The sequence below is a fragment of the Leptopilina boulardi genome, unplaced genomic scaffold (assembly GCF_019393585.1).
Source record: "Leptopilina boulardi isolate dan_hultmark-lab unplaced genomic scaffold, ZJU_Lbou_2.1 LbouV2_38, whole genome shotgun sequence".
In the NCBI taxonomy this organism is placed as follows: domain Eukaryota; kingdom Metazoa; phylum Arthropoda; class Insecta; order Hymenoptera; family Figitidae; genus Leptopilina; species Leptopilina boulardi.
This window is the reverse complement of record NW_026137951.1, coordinates 2,418,776-2,439,205: the sequence shown is the minus strand read 5'-3', so window position 1 is coordinate 2,439,205 and position 20,430 is coordinate 2,418,776. Positions and strand designations below refer to the sequence as shown.

The window sequence follows — 20,430 nt, the reverse complement described above, 5'->3', positions numbered from 1 at the left end:
TTTGCTTAATGAGCAATAAACGTTTTGCTCTATAAAATTAATCAACTCTTTTATATAATAAATTACAAATATAATCTACATCATATGCATCGGATATTATGACCTATTTTGCAATCTAATTATGAACTAAAAGCAAACGAGGTTTTCCGACTAAATTAATTTTATATACTCCATATGTTTTCAGTTCCTCGAAAGCAAAAGGTTTATTGGGACAATATGCTATTATTATTATTACTGGAATTATTTATTAATGTTATATTATTGTTGTTGAAATAACCACAAAGGACATTTACATAATTATTAAAATGCAAAATATATATATTTTTTCTCAATGAAAAATTATTTATGTGATTATTATTTACAAAATTATGTTTTAATAACTAAATAAATTAAAAGTTTGTTATATTTTTAATTTTGTATTAAACCAAGTCCACTTCTGGGACAAAAGGCTGAAGCTTAATTAAAAAAAAAAAAACTAAATAAATTAAATCTTTTTAAAAAGTTTGCATCTTATTTTAAATAAATTTTTTTGTTTTTCAATTAAATTAACATTTTTTTCACTTCGAATCAAAAGTAAAAGTAAAAATAAAATTCAATTTTTTAGGATGAAGCTTAAAATACAATTTCTTTAAAATAAAATTTAGTTGAACTAGTATTGCGACAGAAGATGTAAATCTTACAGTTTATTGATAGAAAACATATCGAATGCTTTTAGTGTATATAGTTTTAATGGTATATGAATTTATCTTCATCTAATTTAAGTATAGATTAACCATTTTTACAAGCCTTTCAATTTTTTATACGTCAATGTCTCTTTAAGTTTCGTGATATTTATAAAAATTCCGTAAAAAATACATTTGTAAATTATTATTAATATTAAAAAATAAATTGATAAAAAAAATTACACCACTTTTCTGTTATGATATTTCTTCCAGAGACTTGATTTTTTATTCAAATATATTTGATTAAAAATAAATAAATGAAATCCTGCTTTTTTATTAAGGATCCTTAATACCTTAATCCTTAATCCTTACCCTCGAGGGTAGCGGGTCAACATAACCTCAAAAACCAATCAAAATTAAAAAATTGTTTTTAACGCTATCAAAAATATAATAAATATTAATTTTAAACAATTTTTGAAGATCTAGATTTATTAATTTCGAAAAAAATTATTTTCTTCCAAAATAATTTGTCAATAATTATTTTTTTAACATTTAGTTTTTTTTCTTTTAAATCAGACAAAAATTGCAATTTTTAATCAATTTTTATAAACAAAAGCTCATTTTACTCAGTGAAACATTCTCTACAATTGTTACCTTTTTTATATTATAATAAGTATGTTCTTAAAAAGTTATAAACAATTAAAATTTTATTTATTAAATAACTTTTTAAGAACATACTTTATACAATATAAAAAAGGTAACAATTGTAGAGAATATTTCACTGAGTAAAATGAGCTTTTGTTTATAAAAATTGGTTAAAAATTTGCAATTTTTGTCTGATTTAAAAGAAAAAAAAATTAAATGTTAAAAAAATAATTATGAGCTAATTATGAGTAAAATGAGGCTTTTGTTTATAAAAATTGGTTAAAAATTGCAATTTTTGTCTGATTTAAAAGAAAAAAAAATTAAATGTTAAAAAAATAATTATTGACAAAATATTTTGGAAAAAAAATAATTTTTTTCGAAAGTAGTAAATCTAGATCTTCTAAAATTGTTTAAAATTAATATTTATTATATTTTTGATTGGCGTTAAAAACAATTTTTTAATTTTGACTGGTTTTTGAGGTTATGTTGACCCGCCACCCTCTTTAAAAAAAAATTGATCCCTCCTATTCTATGTTTATGTATATTATTAAAGTCCATTAATAATTAATTGAGTGAAATTTTTTGACAATAAATTGAAGCCAACAAATATTTGTTTCAAAAAATATTGTTTTGTATGAAATAGCGTATTCAGAAATTTCGTGAATGAAACAAAAAATGAACCAATTTTACATAAATACAATATTTGGAAAATAATATCTATTTGTGTTATTATTTTGTGCCCTATATATAAATGTAAAGACACATATGATATATATATATATATATATAAGAAAATAGGGTTACACGTGTGACCAAGAGTTTCTCATCAAACAACTCGTAACATTGGCCTCATGTATCTTCCCCTTGAAAAAGTTTAACTAACACGAAAATTCTCGCGGTGTGTCAAGTACTTTGTAATAATTATAGAGTGTCGTTGATGTCGGTGTCTGGAACGGTGCGGGGGTGTGGGAATATCCAATGGGCAAAATGCCAAAAATTTTGGCTACTCTGATGATCATTAGAATTTTGGGAGGGGATGCTACCATATAGCATCGCGACTCACAGTATCTGACTTTAGTCTCTACCTTTATTCTATTCGACAAGATTGTTCAAAAGTTTCTGCTTTTTATTATTTTTCAACACTCATATACATACAAAACAACAACACATCAAAAATGCCGGTACGTTTTATTTTATTCAACAATTTTTAAATTTCGCGCGCGAATTTCAATATATATAATTTGTATAACATTTTATTGTCAATAGTGAAAATAAAATCATTTTCAATTACATATAAATAATTCATGTGTTATTTTTACGAATGTGCAATGTTTGTTTACATTTGGAATACATTATTGCTGTTTGAAAAAAAAAATCCTACTCTTTTTTTTTTTTTTTTTTTTCATATTTTGTTCACTTATTTTTAAATCTAATATTACTACTTATTTATATATTTATTATTTTATTATTTAAATTTCTATTTTAACTTTTTTAAATAATACATTTTATTTATTTTTATTTTGTTTTTTTATTTCCTATCAATATATTTTTATTACGAAATGTTTGTAACCTTTGTTACTATTATTGGCGAAGTTATTAATATATACACTATTGAAAACAAATAAATTATTTTTAGTCTCGAGTCAATAGAAATATAACTAATTTTAAATTTTATAATAAATTTTCTTGTCAAAAATTATGAAATGTAGATATATACAAGTCGAAAATAATTTTCGAACATAAAATATAAGATCAATAAGTTCTTCAGAAAAAAAAAAAAAAAAAAAAAACAAGGGAGAACGATTTTAGGGGGATGACTTTTGTGTTGTCTCTCAAAACTTCCTGAAGACCGGAAATTACAAACTTGCTTTTTCAGCTTCGTTTCCGTTTCACTATATGGTGGCCAATAAAAATTGAGATGAAAACACCAAATGGATAAAAAAAAGAATACTTTCCATTGATACAATTCAGTGATATGACAATTTTTATATATAATTTAAAATATTTCCACCCCTATTTTCTAAACTTAGTATATTACAAAAAAAAAAAATAATAATAATAATGGAAAAAAATAGTAAATAAAAAAAATATTAAAAATGTAATTACTTATTAATAATTTTATTTTTCTATTTTATTTAAATTATTATATTTTTTCTAGAAATTTTAAAATTAGTTTATTGCATAAGATGGCAAGATAAATTAAACTGATCTTTATTTATATTTATATTTTTAAAATATAATCTGTGTGACCTGTTTTCGTAACGTGAAACGGAAACGTTCTAAGTCTATGGTAAATTCCCTAAAGTGCAATGACTCGTAGGCTGAAAGCAATTCATCAACTAAGCTTGTGTCAAAAAGCTTTTCAAATTTCAACATTTTACAAATTGTTAAACATCAGAGAAAATTTTGTAAACATTTAGACGTTCATGGCGTTCAAAAATGCATTGGCACTTTGACAAGTATAAATAATAATTATTAAAAAAATCTATCTAATTCATATATTTCAATTAAAACAAATAACATTGTTTCTAAGTTTTTTTTAGTGAAAAAGTAACATTTCACATAATTATTTTTACAAATAAAATATTTTGTTTCATTTATCTATAATTTCAAATTTTCAAGTTAAAATACAATATTTTCAATGTTTAACAATTTATCGAGGAATTATTAAGATGTTTCAAAAGCAGAGCAAATATTTTCAAATGATCCAATATATATAGTTTATTGTGTTGGGCTTTGGACAGTTGAATACGATATGTGAATTTATGATCATTTTCTCAAAATCACATTGACTAAAAGGGGGAGGGGGGGGGGCTAAAGACGTCAACATAAATTGCGCAAGGATTACCCGTTGATTATTGGCAGCTGAATACGAAGGAAAACTTCATTTCCCAAAATATCGCGGGACTAAATAAAATTGTTGGTGTGTAAATATATTCATGAAGCGTGTAATGTTCAACTTATATACATATATATATATATATATATACATAATCCTTTCATGCAAATCATTTTAGTTTATATACTTAATGCTATAAATACTAATTTATCGTTAACAAGGATGATGCCAGATCCTACTCAACATCATATTTTAATTCTGGCATCAATAAGTATATGATAACATACTCAAATTATTAACAATATTGATCGTTGACCCCATTGATTTCTCATATATTTTTATTCACTATTGGTTCAAATATAATTTATTTAATTCAAATAAAAATTATTTGGTTCAAGTAAATATTTATTTGATAATAGTCAAGTAATTAAGTATTTGAATCAAATAAATTTTTTTTTTTCAGTATAAAAAGAGTTAATTATATCTTAATGTTAAACAAAATAAATGATAAGAAAAATATTTAAGGTAATAATATATAATTTTAAATTAAATATTTAACTGAATGGAAAAATACAAAATCCCTCTCGATATTTTGACAAATTGACTTATTTTTACGAGATCGCGTCAGAAATTGAATATATACACCTAAACTATTTTTAAACTGAACATTTTTAAACGGTCCAAGTTTCAAATGATTCAAATAAAAAACATATAGATACACACGACGTTATTGGATATTAAATATAAAAATTTATTTAAAAAATATACTGCTATTTTTGCAAATTTGTTGTTGCATTTATATAATATAGAATGAGACATTTAATATAGAAAAATAATATTAATATTACCTAAATAATTAAATTTTATTTTATTTTTAGGCCCGTAATAAGGAACAAGAAGCTGAAATTCTAAATTGGATTGAACAAGTTATTGGAGAGAAATTACCAGCTGGAAATTATGACGACGTTCTAAAGGATGGAGTTATTCTCTGCCAACTTGTTAATAAACTTACACCAGGAGCGGTTAAAAAAATTCAAACCAAAGGAACAAATTTTCAACTTATGGAAAACGTTCAAAGGTAAACTAGAATTTTCTATTAAAATTTATATTATTATTATAAATTAAATAAATAGTCATTGTTTGTGTAAACGAAGAATTAAATTGAATTTAAATTTATCAATTTAAAATTGAGTTAATTATTATTGGAATAACAGATTCCAGGCAGCTATTAAAAACTACGGAGTACCACAGGAAGAAATTTTCCAGACCGCCGATCTCTTTGAAAAACGAAACATCCCTCAAGTTACTCTTTGCCTTTTCGCGTTAGCAAGATTGGTAAGTATTTATTATTCTCTTTTAAATATTCATCATACACATAATTTAAAAAATTTTATTGATTAATTAATTGCATTTTAAACTTAAAAAAATTTCGATATGAAAATTTTAGTAAATATTAAATATGAAGATTTTTTAAAATAATAAATTCCAAAAGAAATGTTTTACCAATTTTGGATCATTTTGTTTAATCAATTTTTGTAAAAAAAAAATTGAATTTATTCAAAACTTTATATAATTAAAAAAAAATCAAATAAAAATTACAAATAGTTTAGTAAATAAAAATTAAATATAAAGATATTATAAATTGATAAATTTTTCCAAATAACAAAATTTAATGTATATGATGGAACATTTAAAGTACAAATATTATGGTTTTAAAAGCAAATAATTGGGAGTATTTCAAAAAATATAGTCTATTATATTTTCTATTTCCCGCGAAATTTCTGAAAAGTAAATTTACTTTTCTAAATTTAAATCCACGGAATGTAAATATAATTAAGCATTCGCGGTTTGAATTTATGACGTTTCTTTGTGTACTATATACAAAAATGTATTAAAAATTCCAAAAATAGTAAAATACGCAAATAAAAAAAATTATATATATAAAAAAAAGAAACAAACAATTAATAAAAATAAATGTCAATTTAATTAAATAAATAATTATAATTTATAAATTTTATTTAAATAGACACAAAAACATCCTGAATACAATGGACCAACTCTAGGACCAAAAATGTCCGAGGAGAACAAAAGGACATTTACTGAAGATCAACTTCGTGCCAGTGAAGGTCAAGTGAATTTACAAATGGGTTTCAACAAAGGTGCCAGTCAATCTGGACATGGTGGATTTGGAAATACTCGACACATGTAAATTGTTTAAATTTTCTGAGTTGTGGTTTACAACATAAAAAGAAGAAATTTGTTCAAACCAACTAAACAATATATCGGACTATTCAAACAGAAACTTGATAATTTCAAAATAATTTAAAAAATATTCTTTAAAAGTGAAATGGAAAACATTAATTCTATTTTAAATATAAGAATTTATAATATAAAAACTTAAAATATGCCTAATCCCAAAGAAATTAAAATTAAAATGTTATATAAAAATTACTGCCTATTATAAATTTAATAAACTGAAATAAAATAATATAATTTATATATAAAAAAAAATTTAATATATATATTTATAAACCTTGTTTAATCTACAAAAATCCTAAAGTATAATCAAATTAATTATTATTTACACAAAGTCCAAAATAAAAAAAAATTTTACACCTAAGTTTTAACATTTATATAAACTTTGAAGCACAACTTTGTTATTTAGTTTAATTAAAATATTTACATACTTTCATAAAATATTTATGTACACAAAATATTCTGTTTTTTATGCACATAACGTGCTTAAATAAAATAATTTTTTCAAAAACTTCAAACAACATAAACCTATTTATTTTCCTTATAATACCTATAATTTTTCCTCAAATTATTTTTTTAAATTCAAAAATTATAATTGTTTCTAAAAATTAATATTATAATATTTTAATTTACAATACATGTAACATAACTAAATGCAAAATTGGTGAACTTAAGTAAACTTTGAAAGAAGATTAATTGTCTAGAGGAAATGACTAAGAACATTGCGGATTTTCACTCATAACATTCTCTTATAGAATTACTGAATGGATTCTGAATCACGTCTCTCAATAGAGAAAGAGAGCTCATCCAGAATTAGAAAAGTGTAAGCGAAAAATCTGTGAAAATATCAAGGAGCCCAAAATGACTCACATCTGAAAATAACTGGATTTAAATCTTGCATCAAAAAACTCGTGAATTAAATCACAAAAATAATTTTTGAATTATTATTTTTTATAATATTTAGTTTAATACTCAATAAATATTATTGGAATATATAAAAATTTATTAAAATAATAATAATAATAATATAATTTCCAAAACAATTTAAAAAAAAATTTCAACTAAAAATTCAAAACACAAGGAGAAAAATGAGTTCAAAGTCACAAATTAATAATAGATTTAACCCACATTTGTGAAAAGCATGTGTAAGAAAAAAAATATTATATAAACTCTTTCAAAAAAAATTCTTTCAGTCGAAAAACTACTGTTCTCCTAACTTCTTTAATTTTCGATAGAATTATTTTCATATTCTCAATTCTCAATAATTTTTGCATTTAGAATTTATTCAATTTAACATAAAATCAAATCATCTACTTATCAAATTATTTTGTTTCAGAATATATTATTTTAAATAAATTAATTATTTTTGGAAAAAATTAAGTGTAAAATCTGATTATACTTGGATTTCTCTTACAGAAAATTGCATTAAAATAAGCTATAAAACAATTTTATTTTAATCCAACACAATTATTCTGTTAATAATAATTATTATTACCCAACTGATAATAATAAAAATAAAATATTAATTATTTTAATAGAAATCAAAAAAATGTACAAAAAAATTAATTATCTTCTTTTAAAAAATTAATAAAAATTAAAATATGATTTAAAATATCAAAAATATGAAAAATAATAAATTGTTCGCAATTTCAAAAATCTCATTGAAGTATATCACAGTTCGCTGAACTGAAAAAGACATAAATTATTATTATTCTAAAAAATGACACAACGTGGCGGGAAATCAATGTCAAATATTTGCACCCGAACTTATTTTCCGTAACTTGTAACGTAACACAAAACTTTGCACACGATCCGCTATATCCAAAGGAGTAACGTATTTATGCGTAAACTCTCTCACAACAAGAGGCAGTGAGACCATCACTAACTGTCAAATCAACAACTTGACAAACAAAACAGTCTCCTAAACAATGAACAATGTCAAAAAGAAATAAAAATCATCATTCATCACTAAAAAGGATGAAGAAAACAGATGAAATTAATTCTCGAAAAATAAATGAAATATTACCTGCCAAAGGGGACGTCCAGGCATGATGAATAATTTTTGTTTTTTTTTTTTTTTGTTTTTTGTATAAATTGGACTTGGCACAAGAGAACAAAGAAGAAAATTGAGTCTTCAAAATTTAGTTTATCCACGAAAGTCACTAAAAAAGTGTGCAGCTCAGCGTCTGGTGCTGCGTATATATATTCGTGACAGCTTTTAAAGCGTATTGGTGAATATGGTGGGTGTTTCTATATGTGGCACACACATATAGAAAGCCAAAACAAAATTCTTTAGTAACTGGATAGATACGCGCTTCTCAAAACATTCGGGGGGGAATTTCGCAAAAAAGCAGAGAATAAGCTTTGAGACGCGCGATTGCGTTATTTTGGATTTTAAAAGCAACATCATAATTCCGCGCCATTATAATTTAACGAAAATCTTCGATGAAAACCGAAAATTACCGAATTTAAAGCGCCTAATTCATAAATAAACGCTTAATATCTCTGATTTACCCTTGTTTTTAATTATAATTGAAAAAAAGTAAAATTCGAATAAATTACACAATCATTAGGAATTAGTAGATAATTCTTAAATAATTATTTCCACAGATATTTATACAAATTATGAAAAATATTTTAAAAAATCAATTTTTCTTAAATATTTCAAAAAGAAAAAATTTTAATTCCTTCATTAAGGTGCAAATTTTACCAGAATTTCATCATCAACATTCAAGAAATAAGATACAAAATTTTTTTTTTACATTTCTTTTTTCTGTAATGAAAACAAACTTATAAGTTCGTAAAAATACTAAATTAATTATTTAATTTATTTGGAAAAAAATAATTCCCTTTATAAAAAAGAATTCTACTGAAGAGTTCAATGACATAAAGAGAAAAATCTTTCAATTTCTTTGAAAAGAAATAGTTATACTTCTGTAATTAAAGAAATTTTTGGAAAAAATTAAATAGTATGTTTTTCAAATTATCAGTAGCCATGGCATTTATACTAAGTGGCCCCTGACAATTGAGCAACATATTGTAACGAGTTACTATATTCTCGCTCGAATCATTTCGATGTATCGAATGAACGATACGATATGATTAAAATTACGATTTAAATAACCTAAATTAAGTGTAATTATAAAAAAATTTAAAATACTCACAGAAAAATTATAAGGTATTAAAATAAGCTGCAACGCTTATTATTTTAATCAAATTTTGCTTATTTTAATACCAAAATGGATTAAAATAAACAAAATTGGATTAAAATAATAAGCGTTGCAGCTTATTTTAATGCCTTTTAATTTTCTGTGCTCTTAACATTTTCTCATAATAAATAAAATAGAGTTTTTCACATAAAGGAAATAGCATGACTAATTCTAAAGTATTTCTGTTGAACTTTTAAGTTTATTTCAATATCGTATTTCTTTCAGCAACATAAAATATTAAAAGAGAAATGTCGTAAATCAGTACAAATAAATAAGAGAAAATATATTCTTATTTCAATTTTAAAATGTAAACCTAGAACGTCATAAAAAAGACCACTTGAAAAATGTGATCCTTTCTATAAAAAAAAAGGAACACTAGACACATGTTGACCAGACACGGACTTTTACTATCTTCAATAGAAAAGTCTCGAACATGCTAAACAATAGATGAAATTCTCAAACGGAAATGCTTTGTATAAGAAATCAATAAATAATTAAATAATTCTTTGTAATTTACACATTTGTATGTAAGTGTAAATAATATTGTTAATTAATTAATTAATAATTGACATTCATAATATTATAAATTAATATTGTTATAATTATATTATAATAATATAATTATGGATTGATCATAATAATATTGTGATGATTAATGTTTATTATATTTTAATAAATATTATGTTGTATGATGGGAGAGAATATGTATAATCTCTCTTATGTATGTGTGAATGTATAAGTAACACCTACAACAATGTGATAAGTGTTAGTGAAGTGATACACATATATAGGATTAGCGAATACGCTCCATAGTGAAGCATGCGCACAAACTCAAAATGGACCCAAAGCGGATTGCGACTCCGCTGGACCCAAAAACTCTCTAAGTGAGTTCTAATCTTGACTCTGACTTGAAAGGTTGTTTACTAAACTCCTTAGTCAGCTTGTATTTTATTATATATTCATAAATTTACAGGGTTTTACCTTCGAAGGAAGAACTAATAATTATTCTTCATTGGAACGGGTTTCCCTTCCGTTGTATCGGAAATTAATAATCTTTTATTTGAACCTTACCGCTTCCTTCTTAAAGAATTTAACTAAAGAGAATCCGGCCAATCATATTCCATTTTTAGAGTTGCGTAATAAAAGGTAACTCGGCTTGTAACAAACTTAAAAATTTAATGCAAAACACTAAAGAAAGTAAGTAAATATTTTTAATTAAGATTTTCTAACAATTAATTTTAGAAACTTCTATAATTTTTCTTTATCTAAATATCATGTTGCAAAATTAAATTACACCAAAATTATCTATGCGGCCCATTTCTATGACTGCAAAAAATTATTTATTTTTTAAAACATGTTTCTTGAAATTATTTCTCATTAGGTTAATGATACCTTTTGAAATTTTGCAAAAAGTTATTTTTAAACGAAACAAAATTATTTAATTTTTAAATAAAATATTTCAAAAAGCTTTAAATTTGCATTATATTCCTGAAATTAATATTGCTTAAGTATTTGAAATTATTAAAATTACAAATTGTTGAAACTTTTTAATTTTATCATTAAAAAAATAATTCTAATAATAATTATATAATCATATAAAATTTTATTTTATTAAAATTTAATCGATATTTATTTATTTATTAAAATTTCGAATTTTTTTAAATTATTCCAGATGTACTGATGGAAAAATTTAACTTGAACGAAGACAGCGTTCTAGGTCTCTTCGCAATTGCGTTTAACAATGCAAAAGATTGGGAAGGAGGACGCAAGATGAGGATGAAGTTAGATTTTTAAAGTTCTTTTCTGTTGTGTTACTTTTTTTCGTTTATATATTGTATCCTCTATCATTTCATTTTGTTTGAAAACATAAAAATTTACTAACTAAACTGAAAGGGTTAACAATTTAAATACATCACGTCGGTAACTGAGCGTAGATATTGACCTTATCTATTTACGTACTGACGATACACTGAACTATATTCAAGAAATATGAGAAAAATCTTTTAAAAAATTATGTCTAATGTAAATTGATTTAATAAATAAATACATTTAGTCTTAAAAAAATTCAAATTATTATTAATTTTAGTCATAAAAAAATTAGTAAAATTCTAGAAATAGAATTTGGTGAAAATTTTCGAAGGTAGCGTGGCCGAGCGGTCTAAGGCGCTGGTTTAAGGCACCAGTCTCTTCGGAGGCGTGGGTTCGAATCCCACCGCTGCCATTTCTTTTTTATTTTATTATTATAACGATTTTATCGAATTTAATTTTTACCCGCAACAGGTATTACCTGGCGAATTTACCACACGCAGATGATAGAACTTGGAATACTGCGTCGGCACGCGGTACCGTGGTTAAATGTTATCAGTAACACATGATTCTACAAGAGCTCTTCTTTTATATATATATATTACTTATATAAGTATATTATTTGTATAATAATAAACAATATTGCACTAAAAATGTGAATAAAAACTTTAAATTTTTAAATTTAAATTAACTTATTTACACATACACATCGGTGAATGTTATTCAATATTAAAAATTCAATTCTAAAAATTATAAAACTGATTTTGTATTAACATATAGTTTAAACATTTTTTTTTTACACACAACTATACCATGAAACTATATTATATCACAAGAAAAAATATTAATTTCATTCAACAAAAGTATATAAATTACTATAGTTTGAAAAAAATTTTTACAATGGCTGCGATTTATATAAATATCAAAAAAGCTATTAAATGAACTTTTGTAAAATACATGTGTTCCTGATTCTTAATAATTATTGCTATATTGTAACAAACTTTTCAAATTGTTGGAACAATTTAAATTTAACAAAAAAAAAACTTGCGTAACTTCACGAAATTTGTTTAAAAAATAAAGAAGATTTATGAACTTTTTTTTGGTCAAGTAATATAATAAATATTTAACTATTTATTTATACATTTGTAAAAAAAAATTGAAAAAAATTTATTTGATTCAAATAATCGATTACTATTATCAAATAAACACTTTTATATCTCAGCCAAACAACCATATTTATTTAAATAAAAAAATTTAGGAACAATACTATTTTATTCAAATATATTTGACTAAGTTAATAATTAATTTTACAAATAAATATTTATTTGATAATATTCGAGTATTACTTTTAAATCAAATACATATTTTCTTCAGTGTAACGCATTTTTATTTTAAAGAATAAAAGAGTTTTGCTGTACAAAAATATCTTTATAAAGTGTTTGTTTTTTAAGAATCAAATATATAAGTCCTTAAGATTATTTTTGTCTTTTCACTATCATTTAAATAGGTCCTATTGTTTATAAAGTTTATAAAATTTTTATTAAAAAAAAAAAAAAAAATGATTGTAGACGAAATTATACTCACATTTGTAGAAGATCCTTAAATCCATTGTTTGTCCATAAGAAGGCTCGCTTGGAAAAAGGGTTAATTATCCCGACGGCCCTGAAATCTATACCTGCAGACAAAAAAGAAACGATAAAACCGCAGTATTCAAAGGATCAAACATGCTCCAGTTTCACCTAATATCCTGATAAAAGTTTCATTCAAAAGATGCCTCCCCGAGCCACGCCCCTGAATATTTAAGTTCAATTCAGAAAATCAAAATTCCTTTGCATTAAAAAAAAAATATAAATAATAATAATTTATTATTAAAATTACTATAATAGAATTTTATTTTTGAAATTATTTACTTTTTGTTTTCTATTTCAAAAACTGATGAATAATAATATAGTTTACTTAGTTTTTATATTATATACTTATATATATATGTATTTCAAAAGTATCTAGGATTCTACGAATTTATAGATAAGTTTCAATGAGCCCATATGAACGTTCAAGTACCAGGGAAGTAGAAAGTTAATCGTTTCTCCTCTCACGCAGTATGAACGACTCGCGCTTATTTTACCCCTCCTTGTAGCAGGAATTCAAAAAGTGCCTGATAAAAGTGAAAATTATTTACGTTAAACATAAATGATTGAAAATCTATTTTTAACAAAAATAATTATCCTAAGTATATTAATATTAATTTTTTTACTTACTGTCATAACACATACCACGTTTATTTCCTAATTAAATTCACTATCGTTCACTATACATATATTCACTTATAATTGAAACTAATAACACTGCACTTCAATATTGAAACACTAAAACTTCTTAAAACTAAATGTGGCAATAAGAAGAAAATCCCCTAGTGACAAAGTGAATAAAATTATATTAAAAGCCAAACATTCGAAAATAATTGACTTTTAATAGAAGAAAAAACTTTCACAAGTACCTTTTTCCTGAAAGAAAAAATTGTTAATACCCTAAACTAAATATTCTTTAATCATAAATTTGTTACTTTTATGAAACATTTTAAAACAATTAATAAATATAATTTTACAAAAAAGAAGAAGAATAAAACAATAAAAGAATAGTAAATTATCAAATATTAAAAAATTTTGAAACTATATTTTAAATATTTAATTTAGATAATTATAATTGCTTTCTACTTTTCTTGGTATATAACGAGTTTCAATAATAAAATAAATTCACGTGTACCAAGAAAAATAATACCTATAACTCTAAGAAACACATAAATATACAGATTCACTTTTTAATTGAAAAAATATATAAAAATTTAATTTTTATACTAATTCAATTCACTAGGAAATTTTCTAAATATGTTACAACTTGTCTCCGCCACTATTTTGGAGGCAAGAGGGACTTACCAATCGCGGATTATCTTCGTCGACGCGATATAATTATGTGTTGCTCCTTCAGCTCCTTATCCTCCTGGACCAATTTGTGAAAAAACGGTGAATCCTCAGTTGAAAAATAGAGATTTTTCCATAGTTGTCCAAAGCAGTGTTGAAGAGATGAAAAATGCACTTGTTTCACTTTGTCGATTTTTTATATTTTTCTGCGTACTTCAAGATAAAATTCACAATAAGCCATCGAGAATAGAATCTGCAAAAAGAAAAATTTATTATTTATTATTTTAAACTATTTTAAAAATAAAATAATTATTGAATCAGTAAATGAATAAGTATATTTTTATTAAATTGCAATTAAATTAATATTCTACATTTATATACTGAAACCAATAAATTCACAGAAAGAACAAAGAAGTAAAATCTGTTTATCCTTGATTTTTTAAATATTAAGTTTGTAAATTTTTCTTTAAATAAAAATACATTTTTTTTAAAGATGATAGAATATTTGTACCAATTTATGAAAATTTTAATTTTATATTAATTAATATCAAAATTTATATATTTATATTGCAAAAATTATTTTATTATACAGTAATTAAATACTTACAATTTTCATGAATTCTCTCCAACGAAGACAACCAAAGCCAGATAATAATCTTCAACACATTCGTCTCCGAAGATCCCTCCTCTTGGTTAAATTAAAAAATTTAATGGATTAAAAATTTTGAAAATAACCTTTTTTCAAGGAGACCGGGTCTTAATGTCTCGAATTTCTCTTCTTGGCTATAGGATGCTGGAGATGATCTGAAAAAGAGAAATTTAATCATTGAATCATTAATTTATGAAAAAGATCTTTAAAAAATAAAGAGGCAAAATTTATTTACTTTCAATAATTTAAAAAATTGTCGTTATCTTGAAAAAATGTCATTAAAAATAATTTCAATGATTATAAAAAAAAAATTATAACCTCTAAATTTTGTCACGAATATTAACCAACTAGATAGAAAGTTTTTAAAATAATATTGTCCTGGGCCTTAAGAAACAGATAAAAACAAACATTTTTTTCAGAAACTTACCATATTCAGGAAAAAAATGTAGAAAATATTAACCAACGACACAGACTTTCCAAACATTTCAACAGACAACAGAATAACGAGTGGTATAGACATGCACTGATTGGCGGAATAGCATTGTTAGCGGGAAAATAAAATGCCTTGTGCTACCGTCTTACGTTAGTTTATAGAACTAGTAACTCTTTCTCCCTTCATTATCGACTGTAAGTTTAATTTTTATTGGTCGTCTGAAAAAAGCGGAAAAATGTTTGAACTTTAAAATATTTTAAATATAATTGAATTTTTATTTACTATATATCAGAGTAATGAAAAAATTAATTTTACATTAAAAAAAAACTAATAGTTTATAATTTTTCCAAAAAAAGTGAAATTTAAATGTAATTAGATAAAAAATTAAATTAAAAATGATTCTTTGCTTAGAAACAAAATTATAAGATAAAATAAATTTCTTATTAATTTTTTAAAAAATAATTTAAGACATACAATACTTTATGTGTATTAAAAAAAAGCCCTGAAATGTAAATACATACTATAAGTCCACCTGCTAATTAAATAAATTTAATTTAATGACTTAATCATCAGTCACTGTGGAACTTTATACAATTTTGTCCAGCTACATTAATTGGGAAAGGATAAGAACAGGACGAACTTACCAGCCACAAAATTTCGGCACATATCAACTAATATCATCAGGAATCTTTTTCTAGATCCCCCTTCTTTTTTTTCCACTCCTAAAAAAAGCAAGCATATTAATACCTAATTTTTTAATAAAGCAAAAATGAACCAATTTGTAAAAGTATAATAAAATAATATATGTAAATTAGACATATTTTTAATAAATTTCAACAGTAAAATCAATTTATAAATTTTAATCACTAATTTTTTTGCAAAATTAAAACAAGAGCCATCTAACTAAAATAGGATGAACCAACTTCATAGTAGTTCATTTTATTACCGCCAGATGGCTTGTATGACGTCATATTGCAATTGCAAAATTTTGCCAAAATCTTTTTTTATTTTTGATTATTATTTTACGAAATATTATTATTTTATGTAAAAACAATCTGAATTATGAAAAAATGTTGATAGCCAATGCTAATGTATACTGGATTCTATGTGATTTAATTTTGCCAAAGACGCCATGCATTGGCGATTTGACATGAATATTTAACCAAAAATATAGCTATTTTCTACTATTTCTTATTAAACTTTCACAAAAAAATGAATATTGATACAAAAGAGAACTTAATTACTGCAAAATATTTATAATTAAAATTATGATTAATACGAAACTACCAGAATTAAAGTTATCCTTATACGCAACACTCTTTCTGATTCTATCGTCGCCATGACAGTGAATAGTAATGCCAACCCACAAGCATCAACTACTCAACTAAAGTTTCCAGTTCTACCAACATGAAATTAATGAAATTTAAATTCCGTATTATAAATAATGTTTTAAATTACATATTAGAATTAATTAATTATTATTAAATGAAATAAAAATTATTAAAAGTAAAAATAAATCTGTAAAATTAAAAAAATATATATATTTAATTTATCGATAGTAAAATGCAACGTTTTGATTGGCTAAATAGAATAACAGGGCGTTGTGTGAGCACCTTTAATTATATTGTCAAGTTTTGTTTACGTGGCTTGCAAAAATAGATAATTTTTAAAGCAAAACAAACTAAATGTTTTATACAAATATACAGTAAACCATTAATTCAAAGAATTAACTAAAATGGGTAAGTAAATAAAAAAGTTAATGTAAACCACAGGAAACAATTAAATATTATTGGACATTAATTCTATTTAACTTAACCTTAAAAATGATACCGGCTTTTCTATTTGTTTATAATTATTCAAATTTATAATAGATAAAATTATTAAATTGACATTAACATTAAAAAAAATTTTTTAGATGCAATTTATTATTTTAAACTGTAAAATTTATAAGTATTTGAAATTAATTTTTTGTTAAATATTTAGCGTATTATTAATATTCTACTCTTTTTTTCTTATAATAGCTGTAACCAGCGGAGTGTCTTTTGCATTATCTGCAATAATTACAGTACTTCTTTTTTCTGGAATGCAAATGTACAAAAACTGGCTTTCATCTACTCAGCTCCACACAGTTTTTGGAGGTTATATAGGTTCATTAGTTTTTATATTTTCACTGACAGCACTTGGAAATTTGGAAACTATTATGTTCGGAAAATCCTTTCAAATGAAACTTTTTCCCGAAGGTTTGTAGTTATTTTAACTTGTAAGAAATATATTTTTCATTATTATAATTCTTTTTATAGAGAAATATTTCTCTAAAAGCAAACTAATTTCTATTCAAAACTAAATTTGTATTTTTCTCCACTTGAATTTATTTACCATAGAACTATTTTATATCTAATTATTAAATGTTATGGCAAAAATTTTGCTTTTATATATTTATAAATTATGTTTTATACGATGTTAATAATTTCTTTATACTTAATTTTTATTCCAGTTTTCATTTCCTTAATAACATCTCTAATTGCATCCGGATTGGTGCATAGAGTTTCAACTACAACATGCTTCCTCTTTTCCATAGTTGCACTTTACTATATTAATCGGATTTCTCAACAAACATATTCGACGGCTGCACCGACAGTTCCTGTACATACAAAAAAGAAGAAATAAAAATGAAATTTACACAATTCGCGGAGAACACAAAAAAAAATCTAATTTTTCTATAGTCTACTTACAAGGCAAATATTAATTAAAATATTCCGAAGTAATTTAAATGTGGTGAAACACAAAGATATTGGAGGTATGTTATTGGTTATATTTCACTTCATGAAAAATATAATTTTTTTTTTGTAACAGGAGGACTGATTAATAAAGAGATTTATTTAAAATACAGACTACAATTTCTCAGGAGTCCGTTCATTCTTTTTTTTATGTTTATCGGCTTCTTCCTTGTCGCTAAAATATTCATAATTATCGTCCGATGATTCAATTCCAACTGGAACTTTACTTTCGGGTCCATTTGTTATTTGTGTTGGATTTTGGGGATTCTGAGGTTTTTGATTTATCACATGTTTATATATTGTCAATGCCTAAAAAATATTAAATTGGTAAATTTTATTTTTTTATCTAGATTTAATTAATATATAATGATTTTATTTTTTTTTAATATTTTATCTTACCTGTCCTACGAAATTTGATACATCACCAACATTGCTTGGTAAAATTAATGTATTATTTGTTCTTGCAAGCTTATCGAAGGCATGAACATATTGTTCTGCAATTGTCAATGCAGCTGCATCTTTGCCATCTTTATATCCTAAAGAATTTGCGATAATTTCTAATCCTTTTGCTCGTGATTGAGCCAATGCGAGAATAGCTGCAGCTTCACCGTCTGCTTTATTAATTTGCTCCTGTTTGTGTGCCTCTGAATAATTCCATTTGAAAAAAAAAAAATTAATTAATATATAGGAAATTAAATTATTCATTCTAAATTATAGATATCGTTAAAGAATTATTAAATAATTATTTATGATTGCTTTTTTTTACCAGAAACAAGAATTCTTGATTTTCTTTGACCCTCAGCAATGTTGATTTCAGCTTGTCTGACTCCTTCAGATTCTAAAATTGCTGCTCTTTTCTTTCTCTCGGCTTCAACTTGCATTTGCATTGCATCCCGAATTCTGGTAGGTAATCTAATGTCACCTGAATAAAAAAAATGATAATAAATAAAATAAATTTAATTATATATTGTGTTTTAAAAAATAGATATATACTAACGAATTTCATATCTTAAACAAGTAATTCCCCATGCTTGACTGGCTTTATTAATATTTTCAACTATATTCACATTAAGTCCTTCTCTTTCTTGAAAAACTCTATCCAAAGATATTTTTCCTAATTCTGATCTCATAGTTGTTTGTGCTATTTGTATTATCGCAAATTCAGGATCTTCGACCCCGTATGAAGCCAAAAATGGATCATTCACTCTTAAATATAAAATTCCATCGATGTCCAGTTCAACATTATCTAATAATTAAGATATATAGTTAATAACACAATATTAAAAATAACAATAAATATTATTTTATGTTAAAATGTAATGCGAAAAAAATAAATATTCTTTACCTGACGTCACAGCACTTTGTTTAGGAATATCAATAGCCAATTCTTTCAAACTTTGAACGTATTTTACTCTATCAACAATTGGCATCAATAAATTAAAACCAGGTTCCAAAATTTTGAAAAATTTACCCATTCGCTCAACAATCCATGCCTGCAAATTAATAATTCATGAGTATCATTTGAAAATCAATTTAAATATTATATAAAAACGTTCAATGCGAAAAAAAATTAAAAACGTAATAATTAAAAGTTCTCTAAATTATTTAAATGAATAATTAGGGTAAATACAAATAATATAACAGTAAAAGTAAGACAAGTTATGAATAAAATTCTAAAATTAAGTAAATGATACAATGTGTAATAACAAACCTCTTGTTGAGGAACAAATATAACAACAGTATTTAATGGAGTGTTGCTTTTGTGTCTAGCTTGAAAACTATAAACAGATTGTGGATTTGCCAATGATGCAAAAAATCCATTTTCTCCAATAGCCGCTGAATTCTAGAGATGATAAATGATTTAAAAAACATGTGTTTATAGGTTATGTTATCATTAAAAGTTGAAAATACAATAAAAAAATGTATTTAAATATATTTACCCTTAACACATTTAAATTGCGGGCTAATAATCTCGATCTATTAATCATTTTATTTGTTTATAGTCACACAGAACAAAATTTTTAAAACAATTGTTTATATCTCTCAGCACTTTACACAACTACACACAACTTTTTCTAGGCGGCAATTGCTGTGATAAGATCTATTTCTCTTATACCAAAATTTTTATATGTCACGTCATAGATTTTTAGTGACTTATTTCCGTTGGTTCTGAGTGAACGAACCAATAAGGCTGGATTCTCAATTTAAATTTCGCTTAAAAAGCGAACATTGAATT

General features: G+C 24.0%; 4 protein-coding genes, 1 long non-coding RNA gene and 1 other non-coding gene across 9 annotated transcripts in view; 3 read left to right on the top strand and 3 right to left on the bottom strand.

Moving 5' to 3' along the window:
- LOC127288174 (muscle-specific protein 20-like) overlaps positions 1-8,598 on the bottom strand; it is a 32,472-nt gene extending 23,874 nt beyond the window's left edge. Inside the window, exon 1 of the mRNA XM_051315480.1 lies at positions 8,429-8,598. Within this exon, the coding sequence (XP_051171437.1) occupies positions 8,429-8,452 (24 nt within the window). The 5' untranslated portion in view covers positions 8,453-8,598. The remainder of the gene's footprint in view (positions 1-8,428) is intronic.
- Positions 2,321-6,657, top strand: LOC127288175 (myophilin). The gene is made up of 4 exons (XM_051315481.1): positions 2,321-2,488; positions 5,025-5,224; positions 5,361-5,481; positions 6,173-6,657. Exons 1-4 carry the CDS (start codon positions 2,483-2,485, stop codon positions 6,353-6,355), a joined length of 510 nt encoding a protein of 169 aa, XP_051171438.1. The 5' UTR covers positions 2,321-2,482; the 3' UTR covers positions 6,356-6,657.
- Positions 8,599-11,750: 3,152 nt separating the features above from the next.
- Trnal-aag (transfer RNA leucine (anticodon AAG)) lies at positions 11,751-11,832 on the top strand. Its single transcript has one exon. It is a non-coding gene; the product is annotated as a tRNA-Leu (tRNA).
- A 2,276-nt stretch (positions 11,833-14,108) lies between these two features.
- LOC127288188 (uncharacterized) lies at positions 14,109-16,139 on the bottom strand. Its single transcript, XR_007843996.1, has 4 exons — positions 16,062-16,139; positions 15,412-15,635; positions 14,943-15,139; positions 14,109-14,588 (listed from the first exon to the last, which is right to left on the bottom strand). It is a non-coding gene; the product is annotated as an uncharacterized LOC127288188 (long non-coding RNA).
- An 880-nt stretch (positions 16,140-17,019) lies between these two features.
- Positions 17,020-18,314, top strand: LOC127288121 (protein KRTCAP2 homolog). Its single transcript, XM_051315388.1, has 3 exons — positions 17,020-17,156; positions 17,439-17,657; positions 17,912-18,314. The coding sequence occupies exons 1-3, from the start codon at positions 17,153-17,155 to the stop codon at positions 18,082-18,084; spliced, it is 396 nt and encodes a 131-aa protein (XP_051171345.1). The 5' UTR covers positions 17,020-17,152; the 3' UTR covers positions 18,085-18,314.
- LOC127288110 (stomatin-like protein 2, mitochondrial) overlaps positions 18,275-20,430 on the bottom strand; it is an 85,651-nt gene continuing 83,495 nt past the window's right edge. For 3 of the 4 annotated variants that reach the window (XM_051315372.1, XM_051315373.1, XM_051315374.1), the window contains exons 2-8: positions 20,135-20,210; positions 19,906-20,037; positions 19,540-19,687; positions 19,192-19,440; positions 18,961-19,116; positions 18,594-18,838; positions 18,275-18,503 (exon numbers count right to left, since the gene is read on the bottom strand). In XM_051315372.1, coding sequence (XP_051171329.1) covers positions 18,309-18,503; positions 18,594-18,838; positions 18,961-19,116; positions 19,192-19,440; positions 19,540-19,687; positions 19,906-20,037; positions 20,135-20,182 — 1,173 coding nt within the window. In that variant the 5' untranslated portion in view covers positions 20,183-20,210 and the 3' untranslated portion in view covers positions 18,275-18,308. Of the gene's footprint in view, positions 18,504-18,593; positions 18,839-18,960; positions 19,117-19,191; positions 19,441-19,539; positions 19,688-19,905; positions 20,038-20,134; positions 20,301-20,430 lie in introns of those variants that run through there. The other variant, XM_051315371.1, reaches the window with a different exon arrangement.

What these genes read in the sequence shown, in the direction of transcription:
- LOC127288175 (XM_051315481.1), top strand. An exon ending in CTTATGGAAAACGTTCAAAG is followed by an intron (nt 5,225 to 5,360) that starts GTAAACTAGAAT and finishes TTGGAATAACAG; the next exon opens with ATTCCAGGCAGCTATTAAAA. An exon ending in TTTTCGCGTTAGCAAGATTG is followed by an intron (nt 5,482 to 6,172) that starts GTAAGTATTTAT and finishes TTATTTAAATAG; the next exon opens with ACACAAAAACATCCTGAATA.
- LOC127288121 (XM_051315388.1), top strand. An exon ending in AATGAAACTTTTTCCCGAAG is followed by an intron (nt 17,658 to 17,911) that starts GTTTGTAGTTAT and finishes TTTTTATTCCAG; the next exon opens with TTTTCATTTCCTTAATAACA.